Consider the following 26,316-nt stretch of genomic DNA (forward strand, 5'->3'; position numbering starts at 1 on the left):
GGTTAGGGTGTGATTTGGGTGGGCATTCTAGTTTTCTATTTCTTTGTTGGGCGGGTATGGTTCCCAATCAAAGGCAGCTGTCTATCGTTGTCTCTGATTGGGAATCATACTTAGGCAGCTTGTTTTCCTCCTGAGTTTGTGGGATCTTGTCTTTTTTTTCTCATTTTGTCTGTCATAGTTGAAGTGTACCTATGATGAAAATTACAGGTCTCTCTCATCTTTTTAAGTGGGAGAACTTGCACAATTGGTGACTGACTAAATACTTTTTGCCCCACCGTATGTGACACGTATGAATACCCAAAAAAATTCTAAACAGGTGGGGCTCAGCCCCTGACTCTGTCAAGTTGGTTGTTGATCATTGCTAGACAGACATTTTCAAGTCTTGCGATAGATTTTCATTCAATGTCATCTTGGTAAGCAACTCCAGTGTATATTTGGCCTTGTGTTTTAGGTTATTGTCTATCTGAAAGGTGAATTTGTCTCCCAGTGTCACGTTCGTTGTAAGGAGGAGACCAAGGTGCAGCGTAGTATACTGTACATACATTCTTCTTTATTAAACAAATTAACACTGAACAAACTAACAAAATGAACCGTGAAGCTATATGGATAGTGCAGACAGGCAACTAAACATAGAACAAGAACCCACAAACACAAAAGGGAAAATGGCAACCTAAATATGATCCCCAATCAGAGACAACGATAAACAGCTGCCTCTGATTGGGAAACATTTCAGGCCACCATAGACATACCTAGACCTACCAAACCCCTAGACATACAATAAACCCAAGACAATACAAAACGAACATACCCACCCTCATCGCACCCTGACCTAACCAAAATATAAAGAAAACAGAGATATCTAAGGTCAGAGCGTGACAGTACCCTCCCCAAAGGCGCACTGGAGGCCTGGTGCGTGATGCCGGCACTGGTGGTACCGGGCTGGTGACACGCACCTCAGGGTGAGTGCGGGGAGCAGGAACAGGACGTACTGAACTCTGGAGGCGCACCGGAGGCCTGGTGCGTGGTGCCGGCACTGGTGGTACCGGGCTGGGGACACGCACCTCAGGGCGAGTGTGTGTGTGTGGGGGGGGGGGGGGGGGGGGGGGGGGCACAGAATACACTGGGCCTTGGAGACGCACTGGAGATCTGGAACATATAGCTGGCTCAAAGCGTCCTGGCTGGATGCCCATTCTAGCCCGGCAAATGCGAGGAGCTGGAATAGAGCGCACTGGGCTATGAATGCGAAATGGAGACACCGTGTGCATCTCTGCACAACACTGTGCCTGACCAGTCACACGCTCCCCATGGTAAGTACGAGGAGTTGGCTCAGGTCTCCAACCTGACTCAGCCAATCTCCTCGTGTGCCTCCCCCCAAATAAATTATTGGGGCTCCCTCTCGGGCTTCCTTGCTAAACGTGTCCCCTCATATCGTCGCCGTTCCTCCCGTGCTATCGCCACCTGCCTCCATGGTCGGCGATCCAATATTTCCTCCCTCATCCAGGATCCTTTTCCGTCCAAAATCTCATCCCAAGTCCATAATGTCTGCTCCTCCTGAACACGCAAAAGGGAAAATGGCAACCTAAATATGATCCCCAATCAGAGACAACGATAAACAGCTGCCTCTGATTGGGAAACAATCATCAGGCCACCATAGACATACATATACCTAGACCTACCAAACCCCTAGACATACAAAAAACCCTAGACAATACAAAAACTAACCACCCTCGTCACACCCTGACCTAACCAAAATATAAAGAAAACAGAGATATCTCAGGTGACACCCAGTGTCTGTTGGAAAGTAGACTGAACCAAGATTTATTCTAGGAATTTGCCTGTCCTTAGCTCTATTCTGTTTCTTTTTATCATAAAAAAACCTTAGTCCTTGCTGATGACAAGCATACCCGTAGCATGATGCAACCACCACTATGCTTGAAAATATGAAGAGTAGCCTCCCGGGTGGCGCAGTGGTTAAGGGCGCTGTACTGCAGCGCCAGCTGTACCATCAGAGTCCCTGGGTTCGCGCCCAGGCTCTGTCGTAACCGGCCGCGACTGAGAGGTCCATGGGGCGACGCACAATTGGCCTAGCGTCGCCCGGGTTAGGGAGGGCTTGGTCGGTAGGGGTGTCCTTGTCTCATCGCGCACCAGCGACTCCTGTGGCGGGCTGGGCGCAGTGTGCGCTAACCAAGGTGGCCAGGTGCACGGTGTTTCCTCCGGCGCATTGGTGCGGCTGACTTCCGGGTTGGATGCATGCTGTGTTAAGAAGCAGTGCGGCTTGGTTGGGTTGTGTATCGGAGGACGCATGACTTTCAACCTTCGTCTCTCTTTCAACCTTCGAGCCCGTACGGGAGTTGTAGCGATGAGACAAGATAGTAGCTACTACAAAAATTGGATACCACGAAAAAGGGGTAAAAAATAATAATAATAATAAATAAAAAATATGAAGAGTGTTACTCGGTGATGTGTTGTGTTGGATTTGCCCCAAACATAAGGCTTTGTATTCAGGACATGAAGTTCATTTCTTTGCCAATTTTTTTTGCAGTTTATTCTGTACAGGTTTCCTTCTTTTCACTCTGTCAATTAGTTTAGCATTATGGATTAACTACAATGTTGTTGATCCATCCTCAGTTTCCTCCCATCACAGCCATTCAACTCTGTAACTGTTTTAAAGTCACCATTGGCTTCATGGTGAAATCCCTGCGTTAAGGAGGCCTGTATCTTTGGAGGGACTGGGTCTATTGATACCCCATCCAACGTGTAATAAATGTTTTACCCATCTACTAATAGGTGGCCTTCTTTCCGAGGCATTGGAAAACCTCCCTGGTCTTTGTGGTTGAATCTGTGTTTGAGATTCACTCCTTCCAGATAATTGTGTGGGGTGCAGCGATGAGGTAGTCATTCAAAAATAATTTTAAACACTATTACCACACACACAAACACTGAGTCCGTACAACTTATTTCACTTGTTATTTCACTTTATTTCGGCTTGCAATAACACAGGGGTTGAATACTTATTGACTCAAGACATTTCAGCTTTTCATTTTTTATGAATTTGTTTAAAAAATATTTAAAAAACATTTAAGAAAAAAGCGTAATTCCACTTTGACATTATGGGTTATTGTGTGTAGGCCAATGACAACAAATCTCAACGTAATCATTTTAAAATTCAGGCTGTAGCACAACAACATGTGGAAAAAGTCAAGAGGTCTGAATACTTTCTGAAGGCACTGTATGTGTGTGTGTGTTAGTGTGTGCGTGTGTGCAGTGTGTACAGTGTGTATTGTGTGGACATACTATTTATGGCTTATGGCTGTACACTCAAATGTGTCATTTAGCTTGTACTGCTATACCATATGCATCCTACTATGTATAAACATACCTACACTCTTACAAAAAAGGGTTCCAAAAGGGTTCTTTGGCTGTCCCCACATTCTAAGAATGTACAGGGTTACAAAATAGCTCACTTGTTCCAATCATGATGGGTCATGAATTATAAGCCTATAGTACATCATATTACCCTATTTTACTGACCCATAAGGCGACTTTGATACTAACAGAACCCTACAAGTTTGTTAAGTCAGGGAAAACACTGCAGGCCCTGTAATTTTGGGGCAAAATCCATGGTGGATGACATGGCACGATATAATGAGTGTTTGTGGCCCTGGTCTGTGTGTGTGCGGTGTGTGTGGATGCATGCATGTGCTGTGTGTGCGTAATTGCATGTGTGCTTGCTTGTGTGAATGCATTCATGGATGTAAGCATGTGTCTGTGTGCCCACGGATGTGTGTGTGTGTGTGTGTGTACGCGCGTGTGTGTGTGCATGTGCGTGTGTGGTGGTGGTGGTGGCGGGGGGGTTGAGCTAAGTGAGGCACCAAGTGAGTAAGGCTATCGTTAGAGCCTTGTTAAAGGACGATTCTCATGTTTAGGGCTTGTTTCACCATAGGCACTGTATGGCTGCTACATAAGGAGAGCTGTCCTGTCTGAGGTGGACATATATGTCTACAGATCAAATGCGAAACTGAAGAGAACTGCCAGGGTATATTGGTCCATTGGTACGTCAAGGGAGAGCGAGTGAGATTGACAGATACAGTGATTTGGATTTTGAGCGGCCCGTGCGAATCGGGAGCAGGCATCACAAGGGAGAGAGGAAGAGAAGAGGAAGTGGGGGTCAGCTAGGTAGGTTATGAAAGCAGTGCATCCTTTAGTGAAACATGCACTAAATGTCAATTCGTATCTGTGTATAGCTTCACAGATGAGGTTTACTGCAGTGGGCCTTTTTCTCATAGATTTCTTGAAATACAAACCAGCTGTAAGGAACTACTCTGAGTCTGTTACATACAAATTAAGGTAAGTGAACATTTGCAGTAATTATGTTTTATAATTATTCTAATTTGTTATATCACAGGTCATCATTTACATTTAATGACGTAAGGGTTCAGAAGAAATGAACAAACTATTAATTAAACAAACAAACTATTATTAGTTAATTAACAACTATTAAACTTGTGGAATTAGAATCACCATTACATTTATATAAAATAATGACCTTATTAATGGACTTGCCAAATAGTGTGTTTCTGCTAAAAGTTTCCAAGTGATATTGAGTGAGCAAATAAACTGAATTTGGCAGAACGTTTTCATTGTCTGTATCGATAATCGATATGACCTTTTTTTTCTAGTTAACCTCTAAAAGGCGACCCTACTGTGAAAGAAACTACAGAGGAGATGGTGGGGTGCCTGACAACTTTGGGTTACCTTTTACTTCTCCTTGTGTCTCATCGACTGAATCCCGCATTCTGAAATTTGTTGTTGCCGTAAGTCTTTTCAGTTCTGCTTTACTCCTCTGGGATTTGTTTTAAAATGTTTAATGAAATCCTGATAGATTCAACACTTGGTTTATGCTTGAAGGGAAAATAAATAGATTAAGATGATTAATAATCATATTGTATTTGATGTCTGTTGTAGGAGCCATGTATTAAACCAATCAATCAAGCTTAATTTAACCCAATTTTAGCCCCGTTTATACCTGGTGCTAACATGTGTCCTTTGTCCCAATCTTGTCCACATTCTGATTGTGCCCACATTTTAAGACAGGTGTAGATGATTCAAATATGTATTATTTGCTGATTGTGAGCCGATCTCCCTGACCACCTCCGGAGAGACTAGGATATCTGGTCACAATGGGGACACAAGTAAACGGATTAGAGACACATTTTAATACCACGTGTAGATGCAACGACTAATATGTGGGCACAACTGGAATTGTGGATAAGATTAGGACATAGGACACGTTAGCACCAGGTATAAAATATACTTCTGCATATCACATAAGAATATAAGACATATGACTTGTGTAAGGTACTCTATACATATGACATAAAACATATGACTGGCGTAAGGTATTTCGTCATGGCGATCGATCCCCCATTGAGTCGTTTCCCATGGACCCTCACGGTGAGGAAGTGTGGGCACAAGGCTTCGGGCAGCTAACTGAGGTACAGAAGTTTGAGTATGCAATGACAATTATGTTTCCCGAAAACATAACCCTTTGCCTATATTTCCATTCTGAATGTGCCTGTAACTTCTCCTACAAATATAAGCTTAAGAAAGCACACACATTTTCTTGAGAAAAAGTTGAAGGAGTCTGTCATGAAATGTTAGATAATCATGTGCCGTAAACAAAAACAAGCAATATTATCGCACTTCACAGTAATATCTCCTAAATCTTCTCCGTAGAAGTTCTTCCTTGACCTAGGCTGTTGTGTGAGGTATAAGCTTTCTCTCGTCTTATTTTTGTCTCACTTGGCTCAGTTGGGGATGAGACAGCAGTTTGACTTCGGCAGGTTTCTAAAGAGACGCTATGGACACTTCCTCAGTGAAGACTACAACAGCAAAGAGGTGCGTTACTGGAGCCCAAACGTGTACATATTACACAGGAGAGAAATTGCATTGTTTACCATGTGTGCTGTTTGTGCATTTGAAGTCTTGGCAAATCTGTTTCGGGCTATTCGTCTGGGTTCTTTGGAGCATATGACCACACAATATCCATGTGTGGTACTTAGTGCCTGTAATGTCTGTTATGGTGTAGGCTAATGAGAATGACTCATGTTGATGACATCATCACCCCGGCCTCATAACATGATGTAACATGTGGGCTAATCTCGCCTGATCTCGTCACTGTGCATTAGGCTGCATGCATGTTGTTTGGCTCTGTGTGCCCCAAGGTAGTTCGCATCGTACTGGCATTACAACAAAGATCTTGATTTCCCTCTTCCAGTCGCTCTCTTTCACTTCCTGTCGTTTTCTCCCTTTTTCTCTTTACTCCACTCTATCTCTTTATCTTTTTCTCTCTCGTCCCCGTCTCTCTCTCCCTTTTTCCCTCCCTCCCTCCGTCCATAAAGTAGCAATTACCACCAAAATAACAACTTTCCCAATTCGCTGTCGCTAACGATTTGTTGTCACACTCAAGTTTCAGCTCGTGCTGTACCTTTCCTGTCCCCTGTCATGTCACATTCGAATTCAAGCAAGCTTTATCGGCATCACAGGAAAAGCCAATGTTGTCAAAATGATTTACAGTGTGCAATCACTTCACATAGGATGACAGAAAAGGGAAAAGCACATTTTAAATAGAACATATTAATTCTTAATACAGTAAAGCTTTGTTCCATTATGCACACTGGCAAACCACTTACTGTACAGTGAAGCAGTTTTTTGGACATGCATTCTCTAAGTGGTGTGCTGGTATAGACATAGGAACCTAAGCTTTACTTCTTTCCCTCCACACAGGTGTACGTGCGGAGTACAGACTATGACCGCACTCTAATGAGTGCCCAGGCTAACCTGGCTGGGCTGTTCCCCCCAAACAGACGCCCCCCTCCCCTCATGCCCCAGTTACCATGGCGGCCCATTCCAGTGCACACTGTCACCAGAGCACAGGATAAGGTAGGCGGGCGCAGGGCTCTAAACCTGCGACCAAATATTTTCCTGTGCAACAAGGACTTTTATTTTGGGAGCACTGAGCGACTACGAAAGCATCTGTAACGATAAGGCTTCACACTGTGCCATTTGTTCCTCTGTGCCCTAGAGAAACAAGCGAGTGCAGATTCATTCACGTCATGGTTTCACCAATACTACAGCGAAAACGGCGTGACCCAACCAGGTCAAACCAGGTCAAACCAGGTCAAAAGATGTGACCAATAGTATCGGCGCAACATTTTCACCTTCCTATGGAAGATTGACCGCAAGCTGGCAGCTCCCTCCAGATTTTGCTCCATAACAGAGCAAAAAAGACAGGCCGAGGAACGGTAACGTATGGCGGATGGTTGGAATTCGCGGCGAGTAGTGCGGACGAAGTGGAGGAAATTGAGACAAGGTTGGAGAAGCAACAGCTGTGCTGGGATGCGATCAATATGGGTGACCGTTCTGATGATATGGAGCGGGAGGATGAGGGTCAAGGATCTGAATGGTCTGTAGAGGAAAGACATAGGAAGAACAGAGATCATAAGACTGAAAGTAGTGGAGCGTCTAGTCTGCAAAGCGTAAAGAGGGCCAAGGTAGGAAGCAAGAGGAATAATGTGTTGGAGTGGAAAGTTGTGATGGTGTTTGATGAGACCACAGAGCCTCATTTACACCCTATCCGATTAACCAACGTCGTAGAGATAGGTGGAGTCAAACTAGCCTGGTTCATTGGAAATGGTAGATTGCTAATATTTTGTGGTAGCCAGGCTCAGCAAGGGAAGATTCTGTAATGGAAAAGCTTAATGGGAAGAAGATTAAAAGCCATGTCCCTGGTGCTTATGCTAGGTCGAGGGGAGTCATCACTGGGGTCCCAATATCTATGTCCACAGATGATATGAAAGAAAATGTGAAGGGAGGCAGAGTGATTGAGGCCAAAGGGTTGATCAGTAGGAAAGAGGGTCAAAGAAGTGAAAGCTTATCAGTGTTGCTGAGGTTTGAGAAGGTTTTGCCTAGAAAAGTACAGATAGGATTCCTTAGTTTCAATGTCAGAGAATTGGTCTCATCCCCATTGCAGTGTTTTTAATGCCAAAGAATGGGACATGTAGTTGTGTAAAAAGAAGTGTAAAAGAAAGAAAATATGTGCCAAGTGTGGAGCAGAACATGATTGCGGTGAATGTGGGAGCAATGTGAAGGTTAAGAGTTGTAATTGTGGAAGGGGGGTACGACGACAACATAGTGCATCATTTGGTGGATGCCAGGTGCAGAGAGGGGCTAGAGAGGCTCAGAGATATAGAATCAGTCATAATGTATACAGTGCATTCGGAAAGTATTCAGACCCTTTGACTTTTCCCCACATTTTATTAAGTTACAGCCTTATTCTAAAATGGATTAAATTGTTTTCCCCCCTCATCAGTCTACACACAATACTGCATAATGACAAAGCAAAAACAGGTTTTAGACATTTTTGCAAATGTATAAAAAATAAAAAATAATAATAATTCAATATCACATTTACGTAAGTATTCAGTATTCAGTATTCAGTATTCAGTATTCAGGCCTCAAGACTTCTTGGTATGGTTGCTACAAGCTTAGCACACTTGTATTTGGGGTGTTTCTCCCATTCTTCTCTGCTGACACTCTCAAGCTCTGTCAGGTTAGTTGGGGAGCATTGCTGAACAGCTATTTTCAGGTCTCTCCAGAGATGATCGGGTTCAAGACCAGGCTCTGGCTGGGCCACTCAAGGACATTCAGAGACTTGTCTCGAAGCCACTCCTGCGTTGTCTTGGCTGTGTGCTTAGGGTCGTTGTCCCGTTGGAAGGTGAACCTTCGGCCCAGTCTGAGGTCCTGAGCGCTCTGGAGCAGGTTTTCATCAAGGATCTCCCAGTCCCTGCCGAATCTCCACAGCATGATGCTGCCACCACCATGCTTTAGCGTAGGGATGGTGCCAGGTTTCCTCCAGACGTGACGCTTGGCATTCAGCCCAAATAGTTTTTTATCAGACCAGATAATCTTGTTTCTCATAGTCTGAGAGTCTTTAGGTGCCTTTTGACAAATTCCAAGCAGGCTTTCATGTGCCTTTTACTGAGGAGTGGCTTCCGTCTGGCCGCTCTACCATATAGGCCTAATTGGTGTATTGCTGCAGAGATGGTTGTCCTTCTGGAAGGTTCTCCTATCTCCACAGAGGAACTCTGGAGCTCTGTCAGAGTGAAGATTGTGTTCTTAGTCACCTCCCTGACCAAGCCCTTCTCTCCCATTTGCTCAGTTTGGGCGGACGTCCAGCTCTGTCAACTGTGGGACCTTTCCAAATCATGTCCAATGAATTGAATTTACCACAGGTGGACTCCAATCAAGTTGTAGAAATATCTCAAGGATGATCAATGGAAACAGGATGCACCTGAGCTCAATTTCGAGTCTCATAGCAAAGGGTCTGAATACTTACGTAAATAAGGTATTTCTGTTTTGTTATTTTTTATAAATTTGCAAAAAAAAAGAGAAAAAAAACTGTTTCTGCTTTGTCATTATGGGGTATTGTGTGTAGATTGATGAGGAAATAAGACATTTTAGAATTTTTTATTTTTATTTTTTTATTTTACCTTTATTTAACCAGGTAGGCAAGTTGAGAACAAGTTCTCATTTACAATTGCGACCTGGCCAAGATAAAGCAAAGCAGTTCGACAGATAAAACGACACAGAGTTACACATGGAGTAAAAACAAACATACAGTCAATAATGCAGTATAAACAAGTCTATATACAATGTGAGCAAATGAGGTGAGAAGGGAGGTAAAGGCAAAAAAGGCCATGATGGCAAAGTAAGTACAATATAGCAAGTAAAATACTGGAATGGTAGTTTTGCAATGAAAGAATGTGCAAAGTAGAAATAAAAAATAATGGGGTGCAAAGGAGCAAAATAAATAAATAAATAAAAATTAAATACAGTTGGGAAAGAGGTAGTTGTTTGGGCTAAATTATAGGTGGGCTATGTACAGGTGCAGTAATCTGTGAGCTGCTCTGACAGTTGGTGCTTAAAGCTAGTGAGGGAGATAAGTGTTTCCAGTTTCAGAGATTTTTGTAGTTCGTTCCAGTCATTGGCAGCAGAGAACTGGAAGGAGAGGCGGCCAAAGAAAGAATTGGTTTTGGGGGTGACTAGAGAGATATACCTGCTGGAGCGTGTGCTACAGGTGGGAGATGCTATGGTGACCAGCGAGCTGAGATAAGGGGGGACTTTACCTAGCAGGGTCTTGTAGATGACATGGAGCCAGTGGGTTTGGCGACGAGTATGAAGCGAGGGCCAGCCAACGAGAGCGTACAGGTCGCAATGGTGGGTAGTATATGGGGCTTTGGTGATAAAACGGATTGCACTGTGATAGACTGCATCCAATTTGTTGAGTAGGGTATTGGAGGCTATTTTGTAAATGACATCGCCAAAGTCGAGGATTGGTAGGATGGTCAGTTTTACAAGGGTATGTTTGGCAGCATGAGTGATGGATGCTTTGTTGCGAAATAGGAAGCCAATTCTAGATTTAACTTTGGATTGGAGATGTTTGATATGGGTCTGGAAGGAGAGTTTACAGTCTAACCAGACACCTAAGTATTTGTAGTTGTCCACGTATTCTAAGTCAGAGCCGTCCAGAGTAGTGATGTTGGACAGGCGGGTAGGTGCAGGTAGCGATCGGTTGAAGAGCATGCATTTAGTTTTACTTGTATTTAAGAGCAATTGGAGGCCACGGAAGGAGAGTTGTATGGCATTGAAGCTTGCCTGGAGGGTTGTTAACACAGTGTCCAAAGAAGGGCCGGAAGTATACAGAATGGTGTCGTCTGCGTAGAGGTGGATCAGGGACTCACCAGCAGCAAGAGCGACCTCATTGATGTATACAGAAAAGAGAGTCGGTCCAAGAATAAGGCTGTAACGTAACAAAATGTGGAAAAAGTCAAGGTGTCTGAATACTTTCCGAATGCACTCTATGCAGAGGCTGGTAAACAGATTGGTGGAACTACAGTGCGGACTGATGGAGCTTCCATGGCTGCTCCTGTAGTAAGTGGACCTACTGTTGGGGCTGGTGCTTCTGCTGGGCCTGGCATTGTTTCGAGACCTGTTCAGAAATCTTGCGCTCATGAATATGCTGTGTCAAAGGTTCATTTCATAGCTTTCATTGGTAAGGTTATCAACACGACTCGGGTTGTGGAAAGCAGAAATACCAGCTTGAAGGCTATTGTGGATACTGCAAAATAGTGATGGGGGTAACAGATGCTACTGTCAAAATGGTTGTTGATATGTTGAATAATCCTAAGGGTGGATTGTTTCAACATGTTTTTAATGAGGTTGGGGTGGCTTGGGAGGGTTTTTGAGGGGAGGGTGTGGTAGAAGTTAGTAGAGCTTTATTTGGTTTAAAAATGTATTTTCTTGGTACAGAATTTGTCAGGCCATGATTGATCGCACACTCCAGCACAGTAGGTGGTGACATGCACCGTAAACGGTTTTTTTTTTGCGGACCGCCTTAAAATCATAGAAAAATAAGATGGTGCGGGGGGCGACAACGGTAGCTAGCTAGCTAGCTACGAAAACGGTAGACAGTGTTCTTTGCCCCTGCATGTCGGGCACTGCTTTCCTCCAGTTCTGTTAACGATGGCGAGGGCAGGTGTTCGGCAGGCGTTAGCGAAGGACACTGGGTGCTAGCTAACTAGCTAGGACTCCGGTACATAGCAGACAGGAGGCAGGATAGATAGCTAGCTATCTAGGACACCGGTAGACAGTGTACTTTGCCCCTGCATGTCGGGCACTGTTTTCCTGCAGTTCTGTTAAGGGCAGGTGTTCAGCCGGTGGGAGCGAAGGACACTGTGTGCTAGCAAGCAGGCGTTAGCGAAGGACTAGTTAGCTAGACTCCGGTACACAGTAGACGGAAGGCGGGGGCGACACCTGTAGCTAGCTAGCTCAGACACTGGTAAAATCTCTGATAATACTTTTATTTCCATTTTTAATTGCATAGACAATCAGGGGAAATACAGAATATCAAAAGTGTTACACAACCATGAAGATGGTGTGCTCAAGGGGGGGTTCATGCAGAAACCAATTGGATGCTCGATTGCGGCTGCAATCACACACTACTAACAGAGATACTTTTGAGGAGATTGGAAACTCCATTTGAAATCGTATTAATGCGTTTGTGTACGTTACCATGCTTCGTCAATGGGCCGCGAGGTGCATTCTGGGCTATTCTACGACAAGAAAAGATCTCCTTCAAGGAGTGAATGGGGGTCAATTGGGCGCTAGTTTAAAAACCCAACATTAGCATGAGCAACAAGTACAGCATTACAGTTTTTTTCCGAGATGTAACATCGTATAGCTTTGGAATTATGACATTATGTACTTTCAAGAAAAATAGTCAGGTTTCTTGACTCATACCCTGACTTTGAGGAAGGATTGCGTGACGATCATTTTAGCAACCACGTGAAGCAGCATGACAACGTGAATGTGATTGTTCTACAATCTGCTGGGTGGGGCATTACACGGTCCTCCATTTATAGCCCAATGGGATTCCTAGCCCCTCCTTTCACTAATAGCGTTGCTCTTAATCGCAAACCTGACATTTTTAAAGAGACCATGTATAATTTTCAATGTAATGCATCGCAATATGAAAATAGTGCTTTTACACAATGTAGAAACTAAATATTCCACAATTTTCTTTGTAATTTTAATGACAGGTATTTACATCAACATTTTAGCTTTTAAAATAAACAAATGTACTTACTGTGTTACATATTTTTAAGGGCACAAAAGTATCTAGAATTAATATAGGATACGTACGGTATATCTCAAGCAATTAAAAAATATAGATTTTCTGGTGCTCCTAAATTTCATGTGGTGTTCCTAACTTTTTAAAGTTGGGAGCACCAGTGCTATCAATGAATTTGTTTCATTTAGAGTCCTGGGCTGGCGGCTGGCTGGCATAGACAAACGTGCCCACTCACTCACTCACTCACTCACTCACTCACGCACTCACTCACACATCATCCATTAAATCAGCTGTATGAATCTTTCCAGTAGACCTGGGTTCAAAATAGTGTTTGTTTTCCTTCAAAAACTTTAGCTGTGCTTGATTGAGCTTGCCTGGTTACATTGGAACCAATGAAATAGTCCCAGTTTCCCAAGTGGAAACCCATCCCATCTGAAGTATTTGAAAAAAAAGAAAGACTAGTTTGAATCAAGATATCTTGGTTTTGTTGGAGCCTGATGTGGAACTCAATATCACTACGCCCATTTGAGGTGTGAGCATGGGCCTTCATGTCCATTTCTCTGACCAATAGGCCATTTGGCACTGAGGCGTTGTTAAAAAGAAAAGAAAGGAAGGGTCACTAGTAAAGCAAAGCTGTAAACTGAGTGTACCTGGGTTTTATGAGAAGAGGAATTTGAAGAGGAATTTGACATGAAAATGGTTGTTTTGTCTTGGATTTCACAAGCTGTTGAAGTCCCCAAGCAAACACTGCCCCAGGTTTAGAGAGCTGATGGGGGAGACGTTTGACAGCGAACACTACCGGAGAGTTCTCAAGTCTCACCAGGTAAGTCTCAGAAGAGTTGTCAAGGTAACACATCAAATCATTAAAGCCTATGACGCTTTCAAACATCTTAATTGGACCAGTTTCATCGCAGGAGGAAATGAATCCTGCTGCAGGAGGATTTTATTTTTGTATTTTTTTCACTGATAATTTCAAACGGAAATGAGTTTTGATAGGCTACAGTAGGCGATAGGCTTCATTTCGGATACACTATGTTGTAGTAGAGACCATTATCTATTTGTGTTATTTAAGCAATAAGGCCCGAGGGGGTGTGGTATACAACCTGTTCTTAGGCACGACGCAACACAGAGTGCCTGGATACAGACCTTAGACGTGCTATATTGGCCATATACCACAAACCCCTGAGTTTCCTTATTGCTATTATAAACTGGTTACCAACGTAAATAGACCAGTAAAAATACATGTTTTGTCATACGGGTGGTATACTGATATACCACGTCTGTTAGCCAATCAGTATTCAGGGCTTGAACCACCCAGTTAATAATAAGGTATATACAACGACAGTTGTTGATGTGTATGGCTGCATTTCAGATACATTGTTGTACATTTTAATGTGGCTGTAGCAGGACCTACGATAGTAGGACGTTTAGTCTGTCTGTTGATTTAGTGTTTGAGCGAGCAAGAGCGAAAGAGAACTACAGGTTTTCAGTGAATGTATGTAAAGAACGAGGCTCATTTGAATATCCTGCCCTGCAGGAAAATTCTCAGTGACAACAGAGTGATCAATATATACTGTATATATATATATATATATATATACATATACATATATATGTATGTATATATATATGTGTGTATATATATATATATATATATATATATATTTAATCTTTATTTAACAAGGCAAGTCAGTTAAGAACAAATTATTATTTACAATGACGGCCTACCCCGGCCTAAGCCGGACGTCACTGGGCCTATTGTGTGCCTCCCTATGGGACTCCCAATCACAGCCGGATGTGATACAGCCTGGATTCAAACCAGGGACTGCTGCGCCACTCGGGAGTTTTAAAAATGAAGATACTACACATGTAGTAGACATGACATAACATGCTCAGACCTGTGTCAAATGCATAGTAGTATGTCAAATACTTTCAAATACTCTGCGCTTGATTGAGTTTGTCCAAATAGAATAGCCCCAAAGGGAGAAACTCCAAGGTTATCAAACACACCTCAATCGCTTTCCCTAGTTTTTTTATTAAAACTGTTATTGTTAATGTTTCTTTTTGTTGTTCTGTCTGTTCATTTCAAGTCCTATCCTGTCATAGATGGGCCTTGAGCAATATGTCGCAGCAATGAAACCCTTTTCCTCACAACCCTGTCCCTATTCATCTTGTCTTGTGAATTCACTTTGACTCACTTGCTACATGTGTTTGTTATTCAAAGACTGAATGATTGTTTCATTCCAGTAGGTTATTAGTTGTCACAAAGGCCTTGTTAGTTATTTCGGTGTGACATCAGGTCCTCAGTGATTTCCTCACTCACAGTTTTCTCCTTCATCTTCCAAAAAGCTGCTTGGTGCAATTCCTCTCACATTCTCAGAGCTGTTAATTAATGACAGGATTGAATTATATTGAGAATTAAAATGAAAAGGCTTTAATTAACTGAATCCCATCCTGATTCCTATTATGGAGATGTCTGGCTTTTGATGGAGGTGTCCTTGGTGCTCTTTACTACCCTCTGGTGAGAAGATGGAGTATCTATCAGATTTTTTTTTGTCACCCTGTGTTCATCTTAATAGTCACAAGTGGCTTCCTCTCGTCTCATTTTATGTGATCTGAAAAGCAGGTGAAAGGTTAATGGGCATAAAGACATAATATGTAGAAATCGCTCCCCATTAGCTGGTTGCTAAGATTCTATCATGTTCGCCTAATTTCTGTTGATGTGACAAAACAAGTGTAGAGAATCATTAAATAATCTAAACTGCGGTGAAATATATTTTCTAAAATAAAAGAATATTGTATTTTGAGATGATTCAAGCTGGTGTACAAAACGAAAAGTAAAAAGATGCAAAAACCGAAACTTAAAGTTACGTTATAAAGGTTTTGTATAATTTCAGCCAGTAGTTGAAAAGTAGCGCTCATGAGCCAAAATGTATGATATGTTATGAATTCCAATTCGTACATTATGTAAGTCCATAAGATCCCATTCAATCTCTTTCAGGACGGGAAGCATAGAAATAGCTCACATAGAATGTGCTGCTTATCAGACTCACATTTCTATCTGAATTTGGTTGGGTCGCCACCAAAGCTACATACTGGATCTAGAATGATGACCTATCACTACGTACTAACAGTAATCATGTATTTTGCATCAGTGTAGATTAATCTTTCCCCTGAGTCATTTTCTCTCAACTAAGCACTGGGTATATAAAACAAAACCTTGGTACGGTGCCCTTATTTGACAAGACTTACGGTTTTAATAATCAACTGTTTATGGAAGCAAAAAACTAATGTGACATTTGAATATGTGACCGAGTGATTGCTTTTAGGAATCCACCAGGCGCAATCATAACATTGACTGACTGGAATAAATGAAAAAATCATATAAGATGAACATCTTCCCACAGCGATTTATACAGGAGCTCTCCAACCACACTGGGTATCCTGTGTCTAGGCTGCTGGGCAGGAATTCCATATGGAGGGTCTACGACACTCTCTCCTGTCAGGTACTGGACTATTGTATGTGGCTCTCTGCATACAAGATCTGACTCTGAAATAAATACTGTGCCACATGTAGGGTTTCCCCTGTAGGGTTAGTTGCAGGTCCCCTTCAAAGGGATCTACGTCCCAAATGGCACCCTCTTCCCTTTATAGGCCACCTAGTTTGTGAAGGGCCCGTAGGGCTCTGGTCAAAAGAAGTCCACTGTAGGGAATAGGGTGCCATTTGGGATGCATACACAGACTTCCTTGAAACCCATTAAACCCACGTTTCCTGCATGTTGTCCGTACCACTCGGTGACTTCCAGTCATTGCACTAATGCTCGTTAGCATTGGCTTACGAAACTGCCTCTAACTTCCTACTGTTCAGTCGTGTGGTCAGGTGTCACAAAAAGGACTGTGGAAAATTGCAACTGGTTCAGAACAGGGCAGCCCGGCTGGCCCTTGGATGTACACAGAGAGCTCATTTTAAAATATGCATGTCAATCTCTCCTGGCTCAAAGTGGAGGAGAGATTTACTTCATCACTACTTGTATTTGTGAGAGATATTGACATGTTGAACGCACCGAGCGGTCTGTCTGAACTACTGGCACACAGCTCAGACATCCATGCATACACCACAAATCAAGTCAAATGTATTTATGTAGCCCTTCGTACATCAGCTGATATCTCAAAGTGCTGTACAGAAACCCAGCCTAAAACCCCAAACAGCAAGCAATGCAGGTGTAGAAGCACAGTGGCTAGGAAAAACTCCCTAGAAAGGCCAAAACCTAGGAAGAAACCTAGAGAGGAACCAGGCTGTGAGGGGTGGCCAGTCCTCTTCTGGCTGTGCCGGGTGGAGATTATAACAGAACATGGCCAAGATGTTCAAATGTTCATAAATGACCAGCATGGTCAAATAATAATAATCACAGTAGTTGTTGAGGGTGCAGCAAGTCAGCACCTCAGAAGTAAATGTCAGTTGGCTTTTCATAGCCGATCATTAAGAGTATCTCTACCACTCCTGCTGTCTCTAGAGAGTTGACAACAGCAGGTCTGGGACAGGTAGCACGCCCGGTGAACAGGTCAGGATTCCATAGCCGCAGGCAGAACAGTTGAAACTGGAGCAGCAGCACGGCCAGGTGGACTGGGGACAGCAAGGAGTCATCATGCCAGGTAGTCCTGAGGCATGGTCCAAGGGATCAGGTCCTCCGAGAGAAAGAGAAAATTATAGAGAGCATACTTAAATTCACACAGGACACCGGATAAGACAGGAGAAGTACTCCAGATATAACAAACTGACCCTAACCCCCCGACACATAAACTAGTGCAGCATAAATACTGGAGGCTGAGACAGGAGGGGTCAGGAGACACAGTGGCCCCATCCGATGATAAAGACATGCCACCAGAGGTTTCTTCACAGTCCCCAAATCCAGAATAGACTATGGAAGGCGCACAGTACTAAACTCTATTTCACACCAAGTAACTCATGCAAGCAGTTAAAATAGATGTAGAATAGATTAAAAAACACTTCATGGAGCAGCGTGGACTGTGAAGCAACACAAACATAGGCACAGACACATACACACACACACACACACACACACACATTATAGCATACGCACTATACACACACGTACACATGGATTTTGTACTGTTATGTGGTAGTGGTGGAGTAGGGGCCTGAGGGCACACAGTCTGTGAATGTATTGTAATGTTTTTAAAATGGTATAAACTGCCTTAATTTTACTGGACCCTAGGAAGAGTAGCTAATGGGGATCCATAATAAATACAAAAATACAAATACTACACAGAGACATAAAAATTGCATCCATGAGTTCATCTGACTCTGCATCCTGCCTCACTCATTATATAGGCAGGACGCCTCCCCTCCCTTCCCCTGCCTACCTCTCTTCCCTGTGTCGAAGAGTTTGGCTTCTATTGGTTTCAATTGACAACTTTGATGCCAGAAAGCCTGGATGTTACTCTTTGGGCCTCTGTGCCCCAGCCTGGGAACAAACAACATAGGGGAACACTGCCATGTGATCACCTCGGCAGATGGGCTTGATGAATAACTCAATAGCTCGTTGAAATGAATAATATCCAGGATTATATAAGAGGTAGACATGGTCATACTTACAGTAATACACATTAGCACCAGTGCAAAGTGTTCATCCATCATCTGTTATTTTCAGAGATGGATATAAATAGAAAGACTTATACAAACCGTGAAATACAGGCGGCGTCCAAAATGGGACCCTATTTCCAGTATTGTATACTAATTTTGACAAGAGTCCTATGTGCCCTGGTCAAAGGTAGTGCACTTTAAAGGGAATAGGGTGCCATTTGGGATGCATGCACAATAATTACACTGGTATAGGCTTGTTTGTGACTCATGTGTTGTAGAAGAGTTGCGCTTCAAACAGAACGATGCTAACGGTTGTCATTGTACCCTTGTTAGAGGAATCACAACCTGACCACCCCTGGCTGGGCCACACAGGAAGTACTCAACACTCTACAGGAAATATCCTCCTTTGAGGTCATGTTCAGCGTCGTCACTCACAAGAGAAAGGAAAAGGCCAGGCTCTCAGGAGGTGAGAGGTTAGAGTTCAGAAGGTGTCAGAGGTCATGTGGGTTGTAAAAGAGTTGAAGTAATGTTGCTTTGGTGTTGTGGCTGTGGGTTGAGAGTTGAAAATAAGTTGAAGTGACGTTGAGTTAATGTTGTGACTGTGGGCTGAGAGGTTGCTCATGCTGAGTGGATGAAATATCCTGTGGATTGTGAGTTGGTCTGAATGTTATGTTAATGAGTTGGATTATGCCAACAGTTTGTTTGTTTGTGTGTATGTCACTATGATTGTTTTTATAATGTTGATGGTTTGTTTATTGTTTAGGGGTTCTGTTGAATGCCATCCTGAGGAATTTCTCCAAGGCAATGGAGCAAGGGAGCACGCTCAAGTTCATCATGTATTCAGCAGTTAGTGAACACCGCTGGCACACACACACACATCCACAGACTTAATTGTAGACTCACACTTCATATTATGCAATCTGACATCTAGCATGTCTCCGTATTCATATTTATACATTCACAAGCACATCCACGCATGACCAAACACAATGTTAATGCTATGTGATTATGCAATTTATGCAACACAGTTCATTCTGTGTTCTAATGTGTACATCTCTTTCTCTCTCTCTAGCATGACTCCACCCTCATCACTCTCCAGGCTGCCCTAGACGTGTACAATGGTCTTCTTCCTCCTTATGCTGCCTGTCAGCTCTTTGAGTTCTACCAAGAGGATGATGGGTAATGTAGTTTTAGTTGTGATACCTCCAGAAATGATCACATGTACAAGGCTAATGTTTTAGCGCAATAAACTGTACAAATTATTTGGTTTAAAGCTGCAATATGTACATTTTTGGGTGACCTGAAAAAATTCACATCGTCATTCACATTAAAAGCAAGTCCAAGAAGCGCTATATCTGTTCTATGTGCGCTATTTCTATGCTTCCCGTGCTTAAGTTTCATATTTGCATCTTTTACTTTCGGTTTTGTACACCAGCTTCAAAGAGCTGAAAATACAATATTTTTGCTAATTGAAAAGATATTGCACAGTGGTTTAGAAGGTACAATGATTTTTTTACACTATACATTGCTTGTTTTGCCACATAAACATTTGGTGAACTATTAGCATTTTAGCAACCAGGAAAGAGCTGAGCGATTTCTGCATATTGCACCTTTAAATGACAACTAAATGGTATGTGAGATGTGAAAGTAGTATTAAAGTGTTACAGAAATCTGCATAACACATGACTGTCGGCTATGTCTTTACATAGTCTGTGTGAACTATTCCAGGTCCTATTCTCTTGACTTGTATTACCGTAATGACTCATCCCGTGATCCCTACCGGACCCCTGTGCCTGGCTGTGAGACAACTCCGTGCCCTCTGACCTCATTCACTGACCTGGTTAAAGATGTCATCTCAACGGACTGGGACGCCGAGTGTGGGCTCAAACCATCATGGTCCAACACAGGTAAGAAAGGTAGTCAATATTGTCTTAATGGTTCAAAGGTTTTGCTTTGTTACTTTTGCTTATAGGAGCTCATTTTTCTGTCATTCTATACACCAGAATATCCATAAATATTGCCACAGATACTGTAACGTTTACTCGGAGACTGCCACTACTCATTGAAACCGGACTCTTAAGACCGAAGTCTTTTCAATCTGATTTACTTATCTTCATTGCATCTCTCCTGACTTTTGCAAGGTGTCATTGCGGCGCTTGCAGTGGCAGTTGCTATCCTGACAATGGCGCTGTTGGCCAGCATAGCTGTGTTAATTCACCAGAGGAGAAACCTGTACTCCAGGGAGGGGTAGTCTGGCTCTCCAGGCTTGAATAAGTCTTCCTAAAACATCCTGGAGGCATTTGGAGAGGACAGGGCAATACATCTATACTTATAGGCCTACTATGAGATTAAAAATGGAAATAATCCATACAATGACCTTGTGAATTTTGTTCTCTTGTGATCCATTGTACTTTTTTTGTTTTGTATTGTATTGAGTTCCTATTGGATTTTGTTCTATTTAGCAGAATGTCAAGTCATCTTAGGTCTTGGTTGAGTGATTTGGCTTTTATAATATTTAGAAAATGATTGAATTAGTTGTCTCCTTGACTTTTTCCACATTTTGTTGTCTTACAGCCTGAATTTAAAATGGATTACATTATGATTTTATTGTCACACACAATAATACCCCATAATGTCAATGTGGAATTATGTTTTACATTTTTTTTTAACGGATTAATTAAAACTGAAAAGCTGAAACGTCTTGAGTCAATAAGTCGTCAATTACCTCGACACCGGTGCCCCCGCACATTTACTCTGTACCGGCACCCGCTGTATATAGCCTCGCTATTGTTATTTTACAGCTGCTCCTTAATGATTTGTTACTTTTATCTCTTCCTTTTTTAAAGGTATTTTCTTAAAACTACACCGGTTGTATTCAGTGCATGTGACACATCACATTTGATTTGATTTATTCAACCCTTTTGTTATGGCAAGCCTAAATAAGTTCAGGAGTAAAAATGTACTTAAAGTCACATAATAAGTTGCATGGACTCACTCTGTGTGCAATAGTAGTGTTTAACATGATTTTGAATGACTATCTCATCTCTATACGCCACACATACAATTAGAGGTAAGGTCCCTCAGTCGATTCAACCACAACAACCAGGGAGGTTTTCCAATGCCTCGCAAAGAAGGGCACCTATTGGTAGATGGGTAAGAAATAAAAAGCAGACATTGGATATATCCCCTTGAGTATGTTGAAGTTATTAATTATGCTTTGGGTGGTGTTCCTAGTCACTACAAAGATACAGACATCCTTCCTTACTCAGTTGCCAGAGAGGAAAGAAAGTGCTCAAGAATTTCACCACGAGGCCAATGGAAACTTTAAAACAGTTACAGAGTTTAATGGCTGTGATAGGAGAAAACTGAGGATGGATCAACAACACTGTAGTAACTCTACAATACTAACCTAATTGACAGAGTGAAAAGAAGGCAGCCTTTACAGAATAGAAGTATTCCAACATATGCGTCCTGTTTGCAACAAGGCATTAAATTAACACTGCAAAAAATGAGGCAAAGCAATGAACTTTTTGTCCTGAATACAAAGTATTAAGTTTGGGGCAAATCCAATGCCACACATTACTGAGTACAATTCTCCATATTTTCAAACACAGTGGTGGCTGCATCATGTTATGGGTATGCTTGTAATCGTTAAAGACTGGGGAGGTTCTCAGGATAAAAAGTAAACAGAATGGAGGTAAGTACAGGCAAAATCCTAGTGGAAAACCTGGTTCAGTCTGCTTTCCACCAGACACTGGGTGATTAATTCATCTTTCAGCAGAACAATAACCTAAAACTCAAGGCTACATCTACAGTGGAGTTGCTTGTCAAGGAGACAGTTAATGTTCCTGAGTGGCCGAGTTACAGCTTTGACTTAAATCTACATGAAAATCTAGGTCGAGACCTGAAAATGGTTGTCTAGCAATGATCAACAACCCGATTTGATAGCGTTTGAAGCATTTTGAAAAGTATAATGGGCAAATGTTACACAATCCAGGTGTGGAAAGCTTTTAGAGACTTGCCTAAATGTGCAACTGTAGTGAAACAAGCGTGCTGAATATTCGGATTCTATGTATTTTCTATGTACTACTCTGGTTCCACGAAAATACAAAATATGCTCAAGAGGAAATAAAGACAGCCAAAACAGCCAAAACTTCAAGTATTTTTTATTTCAACGCATGCTTCAAAACCTACTGAAACATTGTGAATGTTCTGTGAACATTCTGCAGCTCATTTCTCATCTCCATCCTCCTTGTCCTTGAGAGCTATGAGAAGATGAGAAAATGAGAAAACGAACATTCAGGTGCTGTTCATACTGCATGGTCAATATACTTGAGGTAATGTACACCATAAAACCTCATTAAAAACGAAGACATTTAATCAATCCATCAATCATATAACAAAAAGTTGCATTTTTGAACCCATGGTGTTGTTTCCATTACAATGACTATCATTCTACGATTGTGGAAAAATATTGAATATATCTTTCCCCTCTCCCTGTTTCGCTCTCCCAATCCTTTCCTCGATACCCCTCCTCTCAATCCCTCCCTCTCTCCATACTTTGTATCTCCAGCTTGCACTCCACTTTCTCTCTCTCCTTTCATCCATCCTTTTTTTCTATCCTTCCCTCCTTGCCCCGGCACCTCTCTCCGTACCTCATATCTCCACCTGTCCCTCCCTCTCTCTCATCCCTTTCTCCCACCCTACGCCCACCATCCCTCTCCTTCCCTCCGCCCTCCCTCGCCCCACACTTCCTATCTTTAGCTTGCACTACGCCTTTATCTCTCTCCAATCCCGCCCCCCTCACAACCCCTCTCTCTCGCCATCTTTTTTTTCTCCCTCAATCCGTTTCCCCATCCCTGTACTCCACCCCCCACTCTCCCACCACCTCCCTTCCCCCCTGTCCCTCTCCATCCATACCTCGTACGAGCAGGGTGCACTCCACGACGTCCTCCCCCAGAGGGTTGATAGCCTTGCAGGTGAACTTGCCCCCGTCATACTGACTGGGCTTGCGGATGTTCAGGGTCAAAACCCCCTGGTTGTTCTGCATCAGGAACCGAGGGTTCTCGTCCAAGGGAATCTTATTCCTCAACCACCTGATCTTAGGCTAAGTGGGAGCCAAAGAGAGACTTGTGTCAGTGGCTTCATGACAAGTATGCGACCTTAATGGCCTTCAATGTAACACAAATCAAGGGGAAGGACTTAACAAAAATATGGTAACACTTTATAAAAACTGTCATGAGTAAGCCATTTGAAATGCTTGTAAATGTCTAGAAATGCGTAGGTATGTACAGTGCAGTCGGAAAGTATTCAGACCCCTTCCCTTTTTCCACATTTTGTTACGTTACAGACTTATTCGAAAATGGATTGAAAAAAAAATCCAACCCCATAATGACAAAGCGAACACAGGTTTTCAGATTTTTTTTGCAACAACAGAAATATCTTAGAGCTCCGAGACAGGATTGTTTTGAGGTACAGATCTGGGGAAGGGTATGAAAAAAAATCTGCAGCATTGAAGGTCCCTAAGAACACAGTGGCCTCCATCATTCTTAAATGGAAGAAGTTTGGAACCACCAAGACACTTCCTGGAGCTGCCCGCCCGGCCAAACTGAGCAATCGGGGAGAAGGGCCTTGGTCAGGGAGGTGACCAAGAACCCAATGGTCACTCTGACAGAGCTCCAGAGTTCCTCTGTGGAGATGGGAGAACCTTCCAGAATGACAACCATTTTTGCAGCACTCCACAAATCAGGCCTTTATGGTAGAGTGGCAAGACGGAAGCCACTCCTCATTAAAAGGCTCATGAAAGCCCTCTTGGAGTTTGCCAAAAGTCACCTAAAGGACTCTCAGACCATGAGAAACAAGTTTCTCTGGTCTGATGAAACCAAGATTTAACTTTTTGGCCTGAATGCCAAGCATCACGTCTGGAGGAAACCTGGCACCATCCCTACGCTGAAGCCTGGTGGTGGCAGCATCATGCTGTTGGGATATTTTTCAGCGGCAGAGTATGAACAGAGAGGGAACTATGAACAGAGAGATCTTTGATGAAAACCTGCTCCAGCGCACTCAGGGCCTCAGACTGGGGCGAAGGTTCACCTTCCAACAGGACAGTGACCCTAAGCACACAGCCAAGACAATGCAGGAGTGGCTTTAGGACAAGTCTCTGGATGTCCTAGAGTGGCCCAGCCAGAGCCTGGACTTGAACCTGATCAAACATCTCTGGAGAGACCTGAAAATAGCTGTGTAGCAATGCTCCCCATCCAACCTGACAGCGCTTGAGAGGATCAGCAGAGAGGAATGGGAGAAACTCCCCAAATGCAGGTGTTCCAAGCTTGTAGCGTCACACCCAAGAAGACTTGAGGCTGTAATCGCTGCCAAAGGTTCTTCAACAAAGCAACAATTTCCCCTTCCCCTGCACCTACAGTTAGAGTATTCAGACTGCTTGTCCCAAAAGACATACCTTGGGGTAGCCCCTGACAGCACAGCTGATGGCGGTACTGTAGCCTGCCACCACAGACCTGTCAAGCAGGGGCTGTATGAACTTGGGGGCGCTTTGCATATCCTTCTCCTTGAATGGAGGTGGGTTGTACTCCAATCCTGAAGAAAGGGAGGTTATTATACAGTGAATTCATACGGAGTGGTAATGAATTAATACTATAATGGATGTCTCTGTTAAAATACTGTAGGCATTGAAGATACTATAGGCCTTGTTGACATAAGGTATGTAAGTATGCACAGCACACACACGCACGCACGCGCGCACGCATACACACAGACATACCCACCTATCTTAGGTATGATGGCTGTGTCCTTGCTGAGGCAGCAATCCTCACTCTTTCCAACGAGGTTCTCGCTGTAGACGCGGAACATGTACTCATTTCCCATGATCAGGTCTGAGGCTGTGCAGTTTGTCCTCCTGTTGTGCTCGTAGATAGTGAACCATTCCTAGAGAGAGAAAGATAGAGAGAGAGAGAGGGGTGGTGGGAGAGAATGAGAGAGAGAGAGGAGGGGGGAGAGAGAGGGGTGGGGGGTGGGGGGGGAGAAAGCGAGGGTAATGAGGAGAGTGGTCAGTTGTAGTGATCTGGTGTTTCGAGTTACTTTAAGAATTCCACGGTGTCCATTACCAAATAATTTGATTTGGTTCTAGTTGCTTTTTTATTCCCATTCCCCATGCCACAAATTCACAATCCTATACAGTAGCCCATAGCTTTGCTTTGCATGCTGGGGGATGGAGTATTTAATCCCTTTGTCCCTATGCCCTCCTCTCTCACATTTGTCTTCTTGTCCGCCTTCTGTATTGTGTAACCGGTGATATCACAGTTGCCGTCGTCCTTTGGTGGCTTCCACTCCAGCGCAGCGTTGAAGCCCCAAACATCTGTGACCTTCACTACCTCGGGAGGCCCCGGTGTCTCTGATTGGACAAAAATATATGGTCTTTTTTTATTTTTATGTTTATGATGAAAAAATGGCACGATATTTACCACAGTAAGACATTACAGCGGCCTAGAGCCAGAATACTGTCGACTTCGTAGATTCGAACCCGCGACACAACAACGCAAAAAGCCAAGCCATTTCTGGTTCTGGGGGACAACAGTAGCTACTTCAGTTCTCGGGAAGGCAGTAGCGATGCGAAATGACTTAGCCACTTCACTTATGATCCTGGGTTGTGTTCATTAGCCATTAAACAGATGGAAGAAGGGAGGACACTTATGTCTACAATTGTCTTTCATCTCTTACCTACGATCCTGATTTCCAGAATAGCCCTGGCCTCCATGTTCTCAATCTGCAGGACCAACTCGTACTTCCCAGAGTGGGATCTCTCAGCTGAGCGGATGAACAGGATAGAGTCCACTTCGGAATTGCGTACGCTGGCAACTCGACTGTCAAGCTCCTCCCCATCCTTGTACCATTGCACTTTGGGACGTGGCTTACCCTATTAGACACGAGGTAATACTTTGTTCAGAATAGAAACAAATGAAGGACAAAACAATAGCTGTCAATGACTAACTGCAGTGGTACCTGG

The 26,316-nt window shown here is 43.1% G+C and overlaps 2 protein-coding genes across 5 annotated transcripts in view; one reads left to right on the forward strand and one right to left on the reverse strand.

The window, feature by feature from the left end:
• Nucleotides 1-1,246: 1,246 nt before the first annotated feature.
• LOC109865158 (testicular acid phosphatase homolog) lies at nucleotides 1,247-21,002 on the forward strand. The gene is made up of 13 exons (XM_031800014.1): nucleotides 1,247-1,330; nucleotides 4,680-4,814; nucleotides 5,400-5,495; nucleotides 5,812-5,898; nucleotides 6,787-7,037; nucleotides 7,280-7,553; nucleotides 13,416-13,514; nucleotides 16,099-16,197; nucleotides 18,630-18,762; nucleotides 19,060-19,142; nucleotides 19,369-19,475; nucleotides 20,025-20,203; nucleotides 20,438-21,002. The coding sequence occupies exons 1-13, from the start codon at nucleotides 1,247-1,249 to the stop codon at nucleotides 20,545-20,547; spliced, it is 1,737 nt and encodes a 578-aa protein (XP_031655874.1). The 3' UTR covers nucleotides 20,548-21,002.
• Nucleotides 21,003-22,446: 1,444 nt separating this feature from the next.
• Nucleotides 22,447-26,316, reverse strand: part of LOC109865504 (myosin-binding protein C, fast-type) — a 48,949-nt gene continuing 45,079 nt past the window's right edge. For all 4 annotated transcript variants that reach the window (XM_031799365.1, XM_031799362.1, XM_031799363.1 and 1 more), the window contains 6 exons: nucleotides 26,031-26,226; nucleotides 25,565-25,704; nucleotides 25,079-25,238; nucleotides 24,754-24,890; nucleotides 23,217-23,403; nucleotides 22,447-22,561 (listed from right to left, as the gene is read on the reverse strand). In XM_031799365.1, the coding sequence (XP_031655225.1) occupies nucleotides 22,527-22,561; nucleotides 23,217-23,403; nucleotides 24,754-24,890; nucleotides 25,079-25,238; nucleotides 25,565-25,704; nucleotides 26,031-26,226 (855 nt within the window). In that variant the 3' untranslated portion in view covers nucleotides 22,447-22,526. The remainder of the gene's footprint in view (nucleotides 22,562-23,216; nucleotides 23,404-24,753; nucleotides 24,891-25,078; nucleotides 25,239-25,564; nucleotides 25,705-26,030; nucleotides 26,227-26,316) is intronic.

Source organism: Oncorhynchus kisutch, linkage group LG20 (genome assembly GCF_002021735.2).
Source record: "Oncorhynchus kisutch isolate 150728-3 linkage group LG20, Okis_V2, whole genome shotgun sequence".
Classification (NCBI taxonomy): Eukaryota; Metazoa; Chordata; class Actinopteri; order Salmoniformes; family Salmonidae; genus Oncorhynchus; species Oncorhynchus kisutch.

What these genes read in the sequence shown, in the direction of transcription:
- LOC109865158 (XM_031800014.1), top strand. Translation starts at nt 1,247, where the DNA reads ATGGAGACACCGTGTGCATCTCTGCACAACACTGTGCCTGACCAGTCA. An exon ending in AGTACGAGGAGTTGGCTCAG is followed by an intron (nt 1,331 to 4,679) that starts GTCTCCAACCTG and finishes TTTTTTTTCTAG; the next exon opens with TTAACCTCTAAAAGGCGACC. An exon ending in TTCTACCAAGAGGATGATGG is followed by an intron (nt 19,476 to 20,024) that starts GTAATGTAGTTT and finishes GAACTATTCCAG; the next exon opens with GTCCTATTCTCTTGACTTGT.